Here is an 18298-nt window from a genome sequence, read left to right as displayed (position 1 = left end):
GGTTATGTCGATATAGGACTCATTTTACTGTGGATATAGATACTTTTGTATCTTTTTCCTCCAGCATCTTCACAAGGTCCTTTGCTATTTTTCTGGGATTGATTTGCACTTTCGCACCAAAGTATGTTCATCTCTAGGAGACAGAAGGTGTCTCCTTCCTGAGCAGTAGGGCGGCTGCATGGTCCCATGGTGTTTATGCTTGCTTGTTTGTACAGATGAACGTGGTACTCCCAAGGAAATTGCTCCCAAGGATGAACCAGACTTGTGGAGGTCCACAATTTTTTTCTGAGGTCTTGCCTTATTTCTTTTGATTTTCCCATGATGTCAAGCAAAGAAGCACTGAGTTTGAAGGTAGGCCTTGACATACATCCACAGGTACACCTCCAATTGACTCCAATTATTTCAATTAGCCTATCAGAAGCTACTAAAGCCATGACATCATTTTCTGGAATTTTCCAAGCTGTTTAAAGGCACAGTCAACTTAGTGTATTTAAACTTCTGTATTTAAACACCACTGGAATTGTGATTCAGTGAATAACAAGTGAAATAATCTGTCTGTAAACAATTGATGTAAAAATTACTTGTGTCATGCACAAAGTAGATGTCCTAACTGACTTGCCAAAACTATAGTTTGTTAACAAAACATTTGTGGAGTGGTTGAAAAACGAGTTTTAATGACTCCAAACTAAGTGTATGTAAACTTCCGACTTCAACTGTAGATCCACAGTGTGGCATGTGTGTGTTTATGTGTGTGTGTGTGTATGTGTGTGTGTATGTGTGTGTGTGCAGACAATGTTGTATAAACTGGCCAATGCTGTAGTGCAGAAGCAGCAGTCTCAGTCTCTTCCACTGACTCCAGACTAGATTAAAACCCTCAGCTCTTCACCTCACTGACCCTGTGTGTATGAGGAGCTGCCAGCCCAATTAACACATCAGCCTCCTTTCTCACATCACACACAGAGATAGAGAGAACGACAGAGAGAGAGAGAGAGAGATAGATTGAATGAGAAAGAGGGAAATAAAGGTAGGTAAGGACACAGATAGAAAACCAGACAGAGACAAATAGAAGAGTGAAACAGTAGTACCCGGTACATGGACAGGTCAATCCTCAGAGAGTTGTGGAGTTGGTCCAGGAGCTTCACAAATCGTTCTTTCTGTAAGAAAAAAAGGGGTTTAAAACACACCACAACACATTAGCCTAACAGCATATCCATTGGCTCACCTTTAACACTGAGTTTAGGCATTGCATTATATTTTTTGTCTCCATCCACCCCTCATTAATTTGGGGCGACTCACCCCGAAGTTGGATGCGGCGAAGCGGTCGGAGGCCGACACATTGTTTGTGGCCTGMGTGGTGTGGGCGTAGTAGGCATTGATGTTGGCCAGCAGGGTACTCATTACCGCCGGCACCCCAGGGCACATGTACTTAGACGACAGGCAGGCAAAGTGACTGTGGGAGAACACACACGGCAAACATGATCACTGTGGTATATATGAAGCTGACTCCTATACGGCCCATGCATTCCCTTGTGACGTTATACCCCAATATCATCCTAAACACAACCGTACACCATGTGTCCTCTCAATACATTACAATCTGGCAATGTGTATACTATTGCTAAGTGACAGGGTGGGTACATTTGAGCTCACGTCATAGCCTGGTAGATGGATTCCACTCCGTAGCGCATGGCAAACTCATCCACTATCTCCTGAGGAGTCTCATCAAAGTACACCTTCCACGCGTCATCCCCTTTAGCATCAGGGATCTTCACAACGCCAGAGCTCTGCACATCTGTGACAAAGTGGAAGAGGTTCTGGGGAGAGGGAGAGAGGGAGAGAGAGCGAGGAAGAGAAATGCATGGGTTATTCAATCCAGACTATGATTTCAATGAGTTGAAGTGGCTGAGGCTGAATACAGGGAGATGTCATTACGATCTCAGTGTGAGTATGTCTGAGCAGGAGAGCAGAGCAGAGCACGTCACACTCTATAACTGACTGACAGCTCGGTGATCAGAGGGTTGTTCAATTAATTATTCATTCAGGCCTGGGCCGCCATTCATCACACGACTTTCATTAGAAATGGATCAGTTGATTTCATGTTCAAATTCTTAATGCAAATTTAAACAAATTAAAAAGACCTTGTCAACTGCTGCCTTTAAAAATTGCAGTTCATTTGCAAAATGGTGTTTGTCTATTTTGGCTTAGAGAGTACAGAAGGATCAGAATCATGCAGTGTGACACATTACAATGTGTGTTAAGCCATTGTGTAAATTAAGAGAATTTGCTACAGATCATCTATTTACAGTGCAATTCAATATTACTTGTAGCTACTGCAAATTGACCGCAAGAAGAAACAGATATAATATTTGACTAAAACATAATCATTTCAAACCTTGTATACGATCACACATATTATGTGTGGGAATACTTTGGAACAGATTTCCAAAATTAAAATCACTTGCAGCTGATTTGCTGGTTTATTTTACAGTCTTTTATGTCCAACAATAAAATACAAATAAAATGAAGGGGAAAAAAACTAAAAAACTATTGGGCTCACAAAACTTGGAGAACTCTGATATAGGGCAATGCTCATTTAGAATAACTATGGTAACTAATAACTATGATAATTCCATATTTGAAGAAGGTCAGAGGGAGAAATAATATATGTGGTATTTTATATCTGATGTGGTCTTAATCTTGATTGAGCAATGCAGACGGTGACACTTTTATGGGATATTAACTTCTGATTCATCTGTAACGGCCACTTCAATGAACAACTGCTACATCAGTCAGCTAAATGAAACAAGATGACTGGGCTCATTAATCTCACTTGCCACCTGAAGGCATGTGCACACGCACGCCCCCCCCCCCCCCCCCACACACACACACACACACACACACAGACACACAACTTACCTCGTGCAGACAGGTGTATTGGACATGATATGGAGCGACTGTTTCCTCTCCTTTGATCTCCACATTGATGTGCATCCTGATGGCACCAGACACGGCTGACTTGTCTGTACGCTTGTCTGCAGAGAGGGACAAAAGACAAGAGTCTCAGTCAACACATGTTACAGTCAACATAACAACAACTATCTTTATTAAAGACCTCAACCTTTCACCCAAATTAGTCACCAAATGTGCCTCATCTAATGGATACCTAGAAAGTCATTTTATGGACTCAATGATTTGGTTAATTAGCTTAGAATGAATGAATTACATTTTATTTTCATGTTAAATCGCCAGTTGGCAACCGATGCCTTATGGGATTAATTGACACATAGTATGAGAATTACAAGTAGAATTTCAACAAAATGAATGTTTCCCCAGGTCTTTCCCCTACTGACCCAGGTCTTTCCCCTACTGACCCAGATCTTTCCCCTACTGACCCAGGTCTTTCCCCTACTGACCCAGGTTGTACCAGACGTCCATCTCTCCGCTCAGCGTGCGGACCTCAATGATGGTCTGACCGAGGAAGTCATCTGACTCCCTCTTGAACTTCTGTTTCACCCGAGACTTGATGTCATCATCCTCGTCCCACACCCGCACCTTGATCCGGTCCGAGGAGTTGTGGCACTCACTACAGGGAGAAAGAGAGAGAGAAACAGGAAGACGCCACTATGTCATTTCCTGCTTGAGGGACCCACCAATCCCATCTATTCACATGGGTTCAGAGTTGGACATATGCATTAATTGTGACCCATTCATAACCTGTAAATACACAACCTTCAATGTTATTTCAGTCCAGTACTTTCTCTCTCTTATAGTACTCACAAGTGGAAGTTCTCCTCCCAGACAGGGTTGAGGTTGCCGTAGATAGTCTTGGTCCTCTTCTTGGTCTTGCCCACCTGGACCGTGACATAAGGGTCACTCGTGCCAGTTTTATCCTTGGCCTGAAGGCCCTGGGCACACAGCACTGTGGAGGGGGGAGGGGACAGGCGACAGCATCAGGTGGTCAGTCTGGCTGGAGCATAGCTTGTTTAAACAGACTGACCACTGCATAGTGGTCAGTCTAGTTTACGAGGCTAAGTGGAGAGAGTTCGCCATCCCACATACTCCCATTGACCTATTCAGATTATTTGCCTTTCCTACCTACAGATGGATATCTCTAATCCCTCCTCATATGGCCGTRCAAGGGATTTATCTAATCTGTCTCCTTTGTGTCAGACAGTGGCTCAACGGTCTACAGCACAGCATGACCTTTACAACAAATAGAACTGGAACGCAAACAAACAAGAGGAGACAGAGGCGGATGATGTGTGCCGGGACTCGTGATGGAGTCAGACTCCCAATGGCATCTGCCAGAGCTTTACAAATGGATGGTTCTGGACTCATGCTATTCACAAAGCGTCTCAGAATAGGATTCTGCTTGTTTATCTTTTTACATCCTAATGAATAAGGTCATTTTTGTGATTCTGATTCGAACAGCGCGGACCTGATCCTAGATCAGCACTCCAACTCTGATTCCCTGGTATCTTCCCCCTCTCTCTCTCACCTGTGATGCTGATCTTGGCCGACCACTTGGAGGTGCCGTCTAGTACGCTCTGTTTGATCTGCTTCATGTAGGTGACGTGAGTGGCTTTGACCATGGCAAACACCTCCTGGATCAGCTCAAAGATCTCCGGCTTGTTCCTCTCCCGGATCTTCATCCTGTCCTTCAGAACCATGATGATGTTCTGGGTTCTGTCCTCCGCCCCATGCTTAGAACTCTTCTCCGCTGCCCCTGAGGTAGACAAGAGCGATGAAGGTCAGATTTAATTTATTGAGTTACATTAGAAATTAGAAGGTTTTTGTGATGCTGCATGGAGGTCATGAACAGTTTTCATTGTGTTGAATGGGATAAACATTGGATGAATGTATACAAAGGATGCATAACATAAACCATGGCATCTATAAAAACAGACTCTACTGTTATTTTAGTTTTATTGTTCTTTTATTCATCTCTTTTATTGACTTCTGTGTTTTTTTTWACTTCTTCTCCTGCATTWTTTAAAATAGTTTTGCTGTAAAGTACGTTGCAATTTTAAATGCAGTTCAAATAAATCTTGATTTGATCTATAAGAGCAAATGTGCCCCATCATCAGAACACTGTGAGACAGAGTACGCACACTGTGAGACAGAGTACGCAGTATGATTTATGGATGAGTACTCTGGCAGTATCTGCAGACCTGTGAAACGCCCATGAAGAGTTGGAAAGGTGGAGAGGATGTCAAGGAAAGACAAATGGCTTTTAATTTCCTTTCCAGAAAAACCGAAACAGATAAGAGAGTGTCCTGATGACAAGCAGAGTGGGAGGAGAGAATCAAAGGATAGGACAAGGAGAGTGGGACAAGAATAAGAGGGATGAGGACAAGGAGAGTGGGATGAGAGAATAAGAGGGATGAGGACAAGCAGAGTGGATGAGAGAATAAGAGTGGATGAGGACAAGCAGAGTGGGATGAGAGAATAAGAGGGATGAGGACAAGCAGAGTGGGATGAGAGAATAAGAGGGATGAGGACAAGAGAGTGGATGAGAGAATAAGAGGGATGAGGACAAAGCAGAGTGGGATGAGAGAATAAGAGGGATGAGGACAAGGAGAGTGGATGAGAGAATAAGAGGGATGAGGACAAGGAGGTGGGATGAGAGTACTATAGAGGGATGAGGACAAGCAGAGTGGAGGAGAGAATAAGAGGATGGGACAAGGAGTGGGATGAGAGAAATAGAGGGATTGAGGACAAGCAGCGTGGGGATGTAGAGAATAAAAGGGGATGAGACTAAGAGAAGTGGGTAGAGAGAATAACGGAGGGATGAGCACAGTAGAGTGGGATGAAGAGAATAAGAGGGATGAGGACAAGCGAGTGGATGAGAAATTAAGAGGGATGAGGACAAAGCGAGAGTGGGATGAGGAAGATAGAGTGGATGAGACAAGAGAAGTGGGATGAGAGAATAAGAGGGGAGATGAGAAGCAGAGTGGGTATGAGAGAATAGAGAGGATTGAGGACAAATGGAGAGTGGGATGATGAGAAATAAAGGGATGAGGACAAGGAGAGTGGGATGAAGATAAGAGGGATGACGGACAAGGAGAGTGCGGATGAGAGAATAAAGGTGAACTGAAGGACAAGGAGATGTGGGATGAGAGATACAGAGGGATGAGGACAAGCGAGAGATAGGGTGGGAAGGGAGTGGAGAGTAGAATAAGAGGGATGAGGACAAGAGAGTGGATGAGAGATAAGATGGGATGTAGGACAAGGAGAGTGCCGGATGAGAGTATAAGAGGGATGAGGACAAGCAGAGTGGGATGAGAGAATAAGAGGGATGAGGACAAGCAGAGTGGGATGAGAGAATAAGAGGGAGGAGGACAAGCAGAGTGGGCAGAGTCTGAAGTATAACAGTCAAAGGAGCCTTTTAGTTAATAACACTCTTATCCAAAGCAGCGGTCGGTAAAGTCCATTACAGAAGTAACCTCACACATTTGGTGTTGCTAGTTAAACAATTTTTTCCCAACTTTATTTTTCATGTTTCACCGCTATATTATGTTTTAGCACCAACTGAAGAAAACTTTACAACTCACTGAGCAACATCAACATGGCTCTACTTACTTTGCAGGCAGTCAGCGTTGAGCAGGTCCTGGCACTTATCGTGACATTTGACCCCACACTCGGTGCACCTCATGCCCTGGCGGGCGATACCCCACAGCAGCCCCTCACACTCGTAGCAGTAGGTGGGCGTGGTGGCCGTCCACACCTCAAAGTTATGGGGCGTGGTGCAGGAGATGGGGTATATCAGAGCCTGTAGGGTCTTCTTGTACACATGACTCTTCTACAAGAGAAGGAAACAGAAGAAGAGAGAGAAGTTCTAGTCAGAGACTTAGTGGAATATATGAGTACATGGAGAGAGAGAAAAACTATCTGCATATAGTGTGAATAGAGAAAAGAAAGAGCCATAAACGCACCAGTTCCTCGTTATTGAGAGTGCTGGACGCCATGGCTGATGTGAACCCTGCCTTCCTGGAGTTCTGAGCCAGGGACTGAGGTAGACCAGGAAGGGGCGTAAAATTAAGGATGGAGTGGATGACAATGAAAGAAGAGATACGTTTTAAATATAGTAGTTCAGTACATACTGTGATTGAAATACATTCAAAAGGGCTTTTAAAACAAAGTAACAACTTCGATTGTACTCAAAGAGAAAAGCATATTTCTCTTGATACATACTTTAATATCTTTCAACATAGTTTGGATCAGAATACTTCTCAGTACGCATCTAAGCCAATAGGGCATAATGCAGTCCAGCTGTATTCTCCCCAAGTGTTTATTTAAGAAACAAGGGCTCATAGCTATGTGAAATGAAAGTGCTTCAACGTTCCCTTTTCCTTTGGAACCCAGTGTTACTCACCATAGCCTGTAACAGTGCATGTGAAGGAAGGAGGAAGCAGAACGAGAAACAAGTGTTAAAAGGGGCATGTCAAACAACTTTAGCTACAGTCACAAACATGGCCACAGTGGCATAGGGGTGATTTCAAAACAGATACAGAGTGACGGTGGGAAAGAAACCAAGGGAAAGAAAAATAACTAGATCAGAGAGAGTTATTGATTTTGTTGATGAAATACTGGGTGGGAGGAAAGATCTCGACCTATAAATCACACAAGATGAAAGCATGGCATGTAAACAACGTTGTACACGGCTAGGACAAAGGCCCTTAGGGACAGAGTGGGAAATGAATGTACTTCCTTAACAATGTTGAAGAATAGACACCATTAAAACACAGAGAGTTAGGACACTGTCTGAGAGAGAGAGAGGTAAGTCAGCATTAGGAGAGAGAGCCATCGTCCTGCACATACTTCTGTGTCTGAGAACACTGGCTGAATATTAGTCTGGCTTTGTTGCACATTCAGATTCAGTTCCACTCAGCACATTACCTGGTCTGGATGAATCAGACTCAGGCAGTTGGTGTGTGTGTATGTGTGTATGCGTGTGTGTGTGTGGGGGGGGGGGGGGGGGGTGCTACAGTTGACAGTAAAGCTGGATTCATAGAGACAAAGTGCTTCCGAGCTTATTTTGTCCGGTATGGTAATCTTCATTACAGCTCCGGTTGGCAAGCCGAGCACCTGAGCGCTGAGCTGGACAGTATAGTCTGGGCAGCTTCTAGCATATCAAGCTATTCAATCTCAAAACTTGGAATCAGATGCAATTGCAAGGGATGGGATAGAACAAGGACTGGCGCATCTATTTGGTGTGCAGTTTGAATAGCCTAGTAAGCACCGTGCTTTGCACAGCTACTTAAACACTCTGCTCATGCATTACTCCAGCTTGGAGCCGCAGTAAATGGTAAGCTAAATTCTCTGTATGCTTCTCCAGTGAATAATACTTCTATTCAATCTTTAACAGGGAGGCTACACTTTTAGAAAAAACGGTCTATCATGAACCTACAATGGTGTTTTGGCTGTTTCCATAACATAACCCTTTGAAGAACCCTATTTTGGCTCCAGGTAGACCTTTAAGTTCCAGGTGAACCCTTCTGGTTCTATGTATATAACCCTTTCCACAACCCTTTCTTTTCTATCCTGGAACCAAAAAATGGTTCTACCATGGAACCAAAAGACTCTAACTTGAACAAAAAGGGTTCGCTAGGGGAACAGCCAAAGAACAACTTTTTTTCTAGAGTATATGAGTGTTCACGTACAGTACAGGCAGGATATAACTATCAGGATTATTTTCTCCACTCTCCTCTAGCATTCCCTTGGTTAACATACCAACCACAGGGTGGAGCAGTCAGAGAGAGGATGAGGGACCAGAGTGACGCTCCCTGGAGGTGTGTGAGGGCAAGGCATGGCCTCAGTGGCCATTCTGAGACCCTGACTCTGTGTACCTCAACGTAGGAGGACGAAGGGCAGGGATCGTCCCCCTCAGGGCACAACAGAGGAAAGAAGGTGGAAGAAAGAAAGAGAGTAGAGAGAGAGAGAGAGAGAGAGAGAGAGAGAGAGAGAGAGAGAGAGAGAGAGAGAGAGAGAGAGAGAGAAGGGATGAATGTCGAGTGACTATATTTAGTAAGTGTTCAGAACTTACACTGACCAGGTCTCTGACCAGAGGCATGGCTTTCCTCTTGCGGAGGTCCGGCATGCTGTCAATGCTATACAGCGCCCCACCCACCCTGCATGGGGAAAACCCACACAAACACAACACTCTTATTATCACAAAATCCACTTCCACCACTAACACATAAACACACTGTAAATTACAGGAACAAATACTTTAACCTGGTCCCAGATCTGTTTGTGCTATATAGCCATGTTTGTATAACAATGGCCATTTGCAACACAAAGAGATCTGGGACCAACTACACTCCAATTATTTGCTCAAAATGTCATGCAGTTTTGTTATTATTTCATGTTGTGAAGCTTTATTAGCATACTTGTGGGTGTGATAGTGACAGACACTTACCCTGCTGATAGCAACAGGGAGCAAATCCCAACCGACTCCCCTCGAGCCTGTGGAGAGAGGGGTGAGACAGGGTGAGACAGGGTGAGGAGTGATTGGCACATAGTACGCCTGGAAATGGTTTTATTAGGTCTTAGTACATCACATATCTGCCCCTAGCTGTCTGTCTCGCCACAAGAACAAAGATGGAGTCTCCCACAGTTTATTACTATAAAATCAAGAATGATGTGTTTAATTGGGCAGAAAACAGTCCATAATGTCAGCCATAAAACATGGAAGAGAGACAAGAGGGCGTTGCCTCGGGTGATTTCACTGTCCATTGACGTCAGTCGTGAGGCCTATGTGTTTGAAGGCCATGGTTGAAAGTGGATTTGTGACAGATCCTTATCTGCAGTACCATTCCAGTAATTCTATCTGTGCTCTAACAGGAAGACGTGCTCCTTATCTCTCTGTGTGTTCAGACATTCACGTTATTGTCACCAGCAGCGCTCACAAGCAACCACGGACACACCCACCTGGCAGTCGGCTCCAGCCCTGGCCCATCAGAACGGACAACATGCATATCGCTATGGGGTGGCAAAAAAACTGAAAAGAAAACAAATGAAATGGCGCACAAACAGGGGTAAACAAATACAAATTATCTTAACAAAATAAAGCCAGGCTAAAACAACCACTGGATCACAACTTAAAGGGTCATATAAACTGGAATTAATGATTAAGAAGTGAATGAAACAAAACTGAAGGGGCACAGATGTCAGAAGATACATTTCAGGGCAGGGACATATGAAGGAGTGACAGCATTATGGTGAGAAACATAGCAGGCAGCCACATAGAGAGTCCATCCATACACACCCACCTGCACCAGCCTGGTCTCATAGACTAGACATAACATAGTAAATGGAAATCTGGGGAACTAAAATTAGTATGATATGTTACATTTGGTCAAGTGACATAAGAAAGAAGGTTAAACTGAAAGGAAGGCGGTTGGTCGGGGAGGATGGGTGAGCGCATAACGCAAATGTCTAGCAACCCAAAGGTTGCGTGTTTGAATCACATCACGGACAACTTTAGTATTTTGGCTAATTAGCAACCTTGCAACTATTTACTACTTTTTAGCTACTTTGCAACTACTTAGCATGTTAGCTAACCCTTCTCCTAGCCTTAACCCTTAGCCTAGCTAACGTTAGCCACCTAGCCAATGTTAACCACAATAAAGTGGAATTTGTAACATATCATACATATTGCAATTCGTAACATATAATACAAAATATAATTCATAACATATCATACAAAATGGATGATGGACATTCACAAATTAATATTATATGAAACAACATATCCTACTAAATGGAGGGAGAAAAGATTTACATTTACTGTTACTTACGTCTAACTCTGAGTCCCAACACACACCACACACACACACACACACACACACACCACACACACCACACACCACACACACACACACACACACACACACACACACACACAACACACACACACACACACACACCACACACACGACACACACCACACACACGCACACACGCACAACACACACACGCACACGCACACGGCACGCCACAGCACACACATACACATACACAGGGACAACAGCTGGTCCTCAACCTGCTGCAGCTGTAGTCGGACCTTGCTGCAGAGCCGTTGCCAGTTGGCCCTGGCCCTGTCTGGCCCAGGCTCCATGATGGGCCTTTGATAGCTGGGAGAGAAATGTACAGGGGTATTCAGACTGGTGCTCATTATTTGTGAAGATACTTAGATGGTAGAAAATAATCAAACTTCGCTCTGTTTTAAAGGCAGTAGCGGATAGTAATAAAAGTCTATTGTAGTACAACGTAATGTGTAGAGGGGAAAGTTGTAGTAAATAGTTGTGGTAATAGCGTAGCAGACAATGGTGTTCAGGCCAGCATTACTATATAACTACAGAAGTGGATGGTTGAGGGTTCACCTGACAAGAGGAGTCTCACTCTTCTCTGCTGGGACTTCTGCTGGGGGACTCTCCACCACAGGGACCTCCTGCTCTAAAGACAGAGGCTCTTCCTCTTGGAGGTCTAGGAGGATATCATCCAGGGCATCAGACACTGGAGGCTGGGTCTCTGGAGCAGGGGGCTGGGCTGTGGGCACCAGGGGCTGGATGATGGATGGATGGATCATGGGGGTAAATGGAGGCTTGGTGGAGGCTGTGGTGACAGGGGGCTGGACAGGGGGCATGGTCTGGGCCTGGGTGGTGGGGGCCAGGGTGGGGGGCTCGGGCTGCTGCTCTCTCAAAGAGGCTTGTTTCTCCAGAGGGGGCCTGGTGATGGAGGCCTCGGGGGCCAGCGTGGGGGCCGTATAGGGTGGCTCCTGGTTCTCGCTGAGCGTGCCGTCCAGAGGGTAGAGATCTTCATCTTCGTAAATTATCTCCTCCTCTCCCTCATAGTTGTACTCCCCTTCTCCCTGCTCGGGCTCGTAGAGCTCGCCCTCCTCCTCCTCGTAAATAGCCCCCTCCTCTCCGCCATCTTTGACATAGCCCCCTTCGTCACTGTACACCACCTCGGGCTCATCGGGGTCCCAGCCAGCCGATTCCTTGTCGTAGCTGACAGAGGAGTGGCAGGAGTGGTAAGAGTCGTTCTCATCGTAGAGCTCCACAGAGCCTCTCAGACTCCCCTCGTTCTCAGGGCCAAACTCCTCACTGAGCTGGGAGCTGCCTCGACTCAGCTCCCCAGAGGAGGCATAGCGACTGCTGCCTGTAGGACTGTAGACAGACAGACAAATGGACCACAGTCAGATACACAGACACATGGAGCAGACTGGGGACGAAAAACTAAAAAAATGAACAACCAAATGGGCCCAGAGTGCATGTTAAGGGGAAGTATTGGGGACTAAAGTGAGGGAGAACAGTTAATCTAGGATTAAGAGGAGAGTAACAAACCCAGGCATCCTGGACCAAGGGGTGGGCTAGTGTGTGTTCAGATGCATGAGTGTGGGGGTTATGTGGTATAGTAACAGGGAAGTCTTCATTTTTAGTATAGAGAGAGAGAGATTATTGGTGGATGCTCTGATCACACGCCACATACAAATCTGCATATTCAACAGAGCAGATTTTCACAAACACCCAGAGCCAACATAATAAACAGCGAAACAAACGCGAGGCACACAGCCTTGACAAGTAATGGCACCCACTCAGGTGAGGTGATGAGAGAGAAAGAGAGAGAGAGGGAGAGAGAGAGAGTGTGTGAGTGTAATATTTACTGTTCACTTTTTATTGTTTATTTCACATTTTGTATATCCATTTCACTATCTTTGTCAATGTAAGTATATGTTTCCCATGCCAATAAAGCCCCTTGAATTTAATTTAATTAAGAGAGAGAGAGAGAGAGAGAGAGGAGAGAGCAGAGAGAGAGCAGAGAGAGAGGGAGCAGAAGAGAAGAGACAAGAGAGGAGAGCAGAAAGAGGAGAGGAGAGAGAGAGAGAGAGAGAAGAGAGAGAGAGAGAGGAGAGAGAGAGCAGAGAGAGAGAGAGAGAAGAGAGAGAGAGAGAAGAGAGCAGAGAGAGAGAGAGAGAGAGAGAGAGCAGGAGAGAGAGAGCAGAGAGAGAGAGAGAGAGAGCGAGAGAGAGAGAGAGAGAGAGAGAGAGAGAGAGAGAGAGAGAGAGAGAGAGAGAGAGGAGAGAGAAGGAGAGAGCAGTAGAGTGAAAGAGAGCAGAGGGAGAGGGGTGGAGAAAGAAAGTACAAGTGGAAAGAGAGAGGCAGGGGCCTACACTGGGCTGATCAGCCTCTTTTTAGCAGACAAATAAAATAGTGGAACATTTATCGACTTTGATGAATGAGGCTATTAGTGAGAAGAGAAAGAGAATGAGACACCTCATGAGTCAGAGAGAGAGAGAGCAGACTGGAACAACACACATCCCAACACACAGACACAAGTCCACTCGTTTACATACAATCGATTAAAGCAGTGAAGGTTCAATAATGCATGAGGCGGTACAGGGGGAGTAAAGAAAGAAGAGTTAAACAGCCCTGGGCTGTGTGTGTCTGTGTGAGAGCTAGGAGACAGGAACCTGGGCTGTGTGTGTCTGTGTGAGAGCTAGGAGACAGGAACCTGGGCTGTGTGTGTCTGATGTGAGAGTAGGAGACAGGAACCTGGCTGTGTGTTGTCTGTGTGAGAGCTAGGAGACAGGGACCTGGGCTGTGTGTGTCTGTGTCAAGCTAGGAGACAGGAACCTGGGCGTGTGTGTCTGTGTGAGAGCTAGGAGACAGGAACCTGGGCTGTGTGTGTCTGTGTGAGAGCTAGGAGACAGGGACCTGGGCTGTGTGTGTCTGTGTCAAAGCTAGGAGACAGGAACCTGGACTGAATGCAAACAGGAAAACAGAACACCTGAGGAAACCAACACACACATAGAAATACACACACTGCATACGCACAAAACCACATCCAGAATCCGGCTACTCGATCAAGAAGCACACACGCATGCAAACTCTCTCTCTCTTTAGTACACCCACATGGACACACACAGCTCTTTCACTGAGCTGTCTGACAGAACCCTGCATTTTCCTTCTCAAACACCAAACACAGCAGGAGAGAGGTACAGTGGCACATACGTCTTCCCCTCTCTGATAGGCTACTATTAATTCTGAACAGGCATGCCTCCTGCCACCCAAGAGCCGGGGCCAAGGTCCTCAGCCAACAGTATGGCTGGCTCTGGCTGGGGGAAGCCTGAGCTGCATAGTTAATCACAGAGAGGACTTGTCACTGAGGCACCGTAGGAGGAGGAGGTAATAACAGGCTGCCACTGAGAGACAGAGGAGGCAGAGGAACCACACAGAACACACTAACACTTCATCACTGCAACTCACATCAACTTAGCCAAACTGCTCCCCTATGCCTTCAACGTCTTACACAACAACACAAACACAACAGAGGAACTCATTCACATTTCACCACAGATGTACGACAGAGAGAGGGGAGATCATGTGTGTGTGATACCGGTGTGTATACAGTAGTTATTATCAGGTAGATACAGGATCGGAACGTAGATAAGAAGTAGAGAGAGGGAGTTGAACAGCACATGCATGCAAGCACAGCGAGCGAGGAGGACAGGACTATTCCACCACTGACGTCACAGCGAGACCACGGACGAAGTCACAGGCTGGAGCAGGAGGAAGAGGAGGAAGAGGAGGTGCAGAGACCCACCTATCAGAGAGCGAGTGCCTACTGTCTAGAGAGTACTGGCGGCTGGTGTGCCGGCTCGAACCTGAGGCTGAATCGAGATCGCTGCGCCCGTTGGTGGCCGAGTCTAAACTATCATAGCGTCTGGCAGGAAGGAGGGAGAGGCAGTAGAGGAGCATCAGTACAGTCTAGCCTGGGGCTTTTCAAAGACACACAGCAACATCCACAACACCAAACTGAACCACACACTGCCTGGCAAACCTACCGCATAAAGACCACTGGCACTGACCAAGGAGCCAGACAGAGCCAGTCAGACAGAGAAGAGAGTGATTGGTTTTAGCTATAGCGGACCTTGCAGGTCCATATGGCTATAAACAGAATCACTGTCGAGAGAAGCCTTTATGCAATACCGTGGCTGCCCCAAGCAAGGCATGAGTTTGAGTGAACTTGTGCCTTTGAACAATAGATGTAAAGACAAAAAACACACTTGATTTTGGGGGGGGGGGCAAAACAAGTTGCTAAGTGATCACAGGGGGCTGTATTTCAGCCACACACACACGCATGCACACTCACACACATGTACACACACACACTAAGTGATGGTGCCGGTGAGGCTCCTCCCACACGGCCTGTATACAAGGTGGGCATGACTGCTCCTTTGGGCTTGTATAGTGAGGCCGCACCGCAGTATGCTCTGTAGAGTGAAGTCACAGTGGGACAACAGGTTACCATGTAACAACGGTGTGAGCCAAAACAAGCTCACGGGGCTCTGTGGGTTCTGTATCAGTCTGATTTACTCTGTGGTGAATAGAGTGTTGATCTCTAGAGGAGACAAAGTCAATATGGATCCCTTGACTAAGAAGAGGTGTTGCGAGTGAGATCCATGCTGTGTCAATAGTCTAATGTAGTTTCCTTTCCTCATCTCCTTTCCTTCACCCACACATATCTCAAAGAGCTGGACAGGGAAAAGCTACAACTTCCACCTACCCTGCATGTTTTTAGATTAGAACAACTGTAGGATAGCACCTTGTAGTAAAATAACTTAAAGGTAAGTTTAAAATGAAAGAGAGGAGACAATGAAAGGAAGCTTATTGGGACAAACCCCCTATTGAGACCCCGAGTAGTGAACCAGGTAATGAAGCAGGTAAGGATGACAGAACAGGACAGGAGAGAGGTTACCTCATGGGTCTCTGGTTGTCGTAGTCCAGCTCTTGGATGGAGCCGTTGTAGGAGGTTAGCGAGGAGTAGCGCTGGTCTCTCTGGATGGGGTACTGGTGCATGGAGGCGTTGGGCTGAGACGTGGTGTAGAAGGGAGGGGGGATGCTGTTACTGGTCTCACTGCGGTAGTCACTGTCTCTGTCGTCCACCGCACTGTCTGGGTCTTCATCTACACAGGAAATGGTTGAAATATGATGATGATTATCATGATGTGAGTCTGGGTTCATCTTTACTCATTATGCTAGTATGTGCTTGGTGACATACTTAAACCTAGCAATATAGGCCTGCAGTACAAGGTTCCATTTGAGTCAGCATACATTGTTCGCTAAACTGTGTGAAAAAAGCTAGAAAGACTTACTTTGCTGGTCTCCCCAAAGACTCCAGTTACCTACAAGGACAGAGGGTAAGTAGGTAATAAGTTACCACAGAAAAATTTGATTTGGGCCTGAGCCATAAACTCCAATGCTAAAAAATGTGCACAGAGCAGCGGGTAGTCAGCCATAACTCTCAACCCAGCATCCCATAACTCAAAGCGCATTCGCAGACCCCATCCGTAAACACTCAATGAAACACAGCATGCATGCGGACAAGCACTCACACACATACTGACCAACCTTTACGGCTGATCTCTCACAAATCGTCTCTCACAAATACCCACTGACAGACTGAAACACCCACCACAGCCCAGACTCATCCACAGTCATTTCCACCCACCCACATGGGCCGTCATCATCAGACAGACAGGACTGTGTCTGACAGGGCAGTGTAAGTATGCCAGCACACATCCATCACACAGCCAGCAGCCATAAATCACTGTGTGTGGAGCTGACTATGAGGCAGGCCTGCTGGCTCGATTCGTCATGTCAGCTTTTCTCCCTACCTCCTTCCATCCATCCCTCCCTCCCTCCATCCGCCTGCCTGCCTTTCTGCCTGCTTCTTCCCCTCTAATCTGCATCCCAAAGACTCGGGAGGAGAGTGGAGAAGAGGGGGAGGAAGAGGAAGAAGAGGAGGAGGAGGAATAAAGTGAATATGAGGAGGATGAAAGGGAGGATAGTGAAGAGGGAGAGAAGGAGAGTGAAGAAGAGGAGGAGGAAGAGGAGACGGGGAGAGTGACAAGTAGGAAGCGGGGAGGGGGCAGGAACAAAGTGAAAAGGAGGATGAAAGGGAGGAGGGTATTAAAGAGGGTGTGAAGAGGCTACAGCCAGTATCAAGTGTCTACTACTCACAGCACTGTGTTGATGGCGCTTGCAGTGGTCTCTCCTCCTCCTCCTGGTATGTGTACTGCAACACACACACACACAATAGATACAGCTGACTGACACTGTACATGGCACTGCAGCTAATCTAACATGGGGTAATCACCATCTAGGAGAGTTATGGGTGTACCGAAAGGTCTACATCATATTTAATGCATAGAGTAAGTGATGACTTCTGTAATTACTGATAGCCCTGCCTTGTGGCGGGCGGGTAAGATGTAAACACAGAGGGAGGAGAGGAGGAGATGCCTTACGTCCTGGTCCCTCATGGCATTGAGTTGCTCCAGTTTCTTGGCCCAGTATCGAGCCTCATCCTCTGGAATGTCTGAAGCAGAAAGACCCATTCACTGGTCAGTCACTAAGGACACATTCATGCACGCATGTACGCATGCACGCACACACACACTAACCTAATGGCAGTTCAAAGCGGGTGTCCAGCAGCACGCGGTGGAAGGTGGGGTCTTTGGTGCCGGTGATCTCATTCTCAGCCATGATGACCTGGGAGTCCAGGGTCAGCCACTGCCCCGGCCCATCCTAGCAAGAGCACACACACACGCACAGAGACACACACACACACGTACTGTTATTGTACAGGGTAACACTTTCCCTCTTACAGTCAAACAATTGGGAGGATGCTAAAAAGAGTCCTAGTTACAATGTTTCGAAGCAGAGGAATTCACTCCCTGTAGGTTATCCATCTTAACCACCCAAGAACACTTCCCTTAAACTCCTTTCATCCCTGATATGACGTGTATTCCACCTTAAGCACTTTGATGTAGCTTGACAACAAACAGTATGAGTCTATTGTTGTGATGAACTAGTGTCTGAGCCTTGGATGTGCTGCTGGTAAACCGCCTTGTACTCTCAGGAGAGATGGAGTCGTGGTGGGGAAGGAGAGGGGAAACCAGGGGGGGGGCCGGGTGGCGTACCGTACCTCATTAGACTGGCGGATGTTTTTGCAGGGGATCCACAAGTCCCCACCATGGTGTCCCAGATTAACCCTTTGTTCCACACCTCCACCGTCAAGCCCAGATCCAGCCTGTTGATCTCACTAAAGCAGAGAGGAGAGAGAGAGAGAGAGAGAGGAGAGAGGAGAGAGAGAGAAGAGAGGAAGGGGTGAGAAGGTGTAGAAAAAAAGAGAAAAGAGAGAGAGAGAAAGAGAGAGGGAGTGAAGAGAGAGAGAAGAAGTGATGAGGAAATAAACTAAACAGACTGGGAGACCGAAATGTCAAAAACCC

General features: G+C 46.3%; 1 protein-coding gene across 1 annotated transcript in view; it reads right to left on the bottom strand.

Annotated features, from left to right (window-relative positions):
* The window catches only part of LOC111976103 (protein unc-13 homolog A-like), a 55423-nt gene that overhangs the window by 29046 nt on the left and 8079 nt on the right, over nucleotides 1-18298 (bottom strand). Inside the window, 20 exon segments of the mRNA XM_070447540.1 lie at nucleotides 1086-1154; nucleotides 1297-1450; nucleotides 1651-1814; nucleotides 2917-3032; nucleotides 3414-3583; nucleotides 3778-3919; nucleotides 4499-4726; nucleotides 6583-6802; nucleotides 6936-7010; nucleotides 9047-9131; nucleotides 9422-9468; nucleotides 11048-11138; nucleotides 11388-12173; nucleotides 15766-15973; nucleotides 16163-16192; nucleotides 17031-17085; nucleotides 17315-17385; nucleotides 17471-17594; nucleotides 17995-18032; nucleotides 18035-18111. Coding sequence (XP_070303641.1) covers nucleotides 1086-1154; nucleotides 1297-1450; nucleotides 1651-1814; nucleotides 2917-3032; nucleotides 3414-3583; nucleotides 3778-3919; nucleotides 4499-4726; nucleotides 6583-6802; nucleotides 6936-7010; nucleotides 9047-9131; nucleotides 9422-9468; nucleotides 11048-11138; nucleotides 11388-12173; nucleotides 15766-15973; nucleotides 16163-16192; nucleotides 17031-17085; nucleotides 17315-17385; nucleotides 17471-17594; nucleotides 17995-18032; nucleotides 18035-18111 — 2950 coding nt within the window.

Source organism: Salvelinus sp. IW2-2015, linkage group LG16, assembly GCF_002910315.2.
Source record: "Salvelinus sp. IW2-2015 linkage group LG16, ASM291031v2, whole genome shotgun sequence".
In the NCBI taxonomy this organism is placed as follows: Eukaryota; Metazoa; Chordata; class Actinopteri; order Salmoniformes; family Salmonidae; genus Salvelinus; species Salvelinus sp. IW2-2015.
The sequence above is the reverse complement of the archived record's forward strand: the minus strand, read 5'-3'. Positions and strand labels throughout refer to the sequence as shown.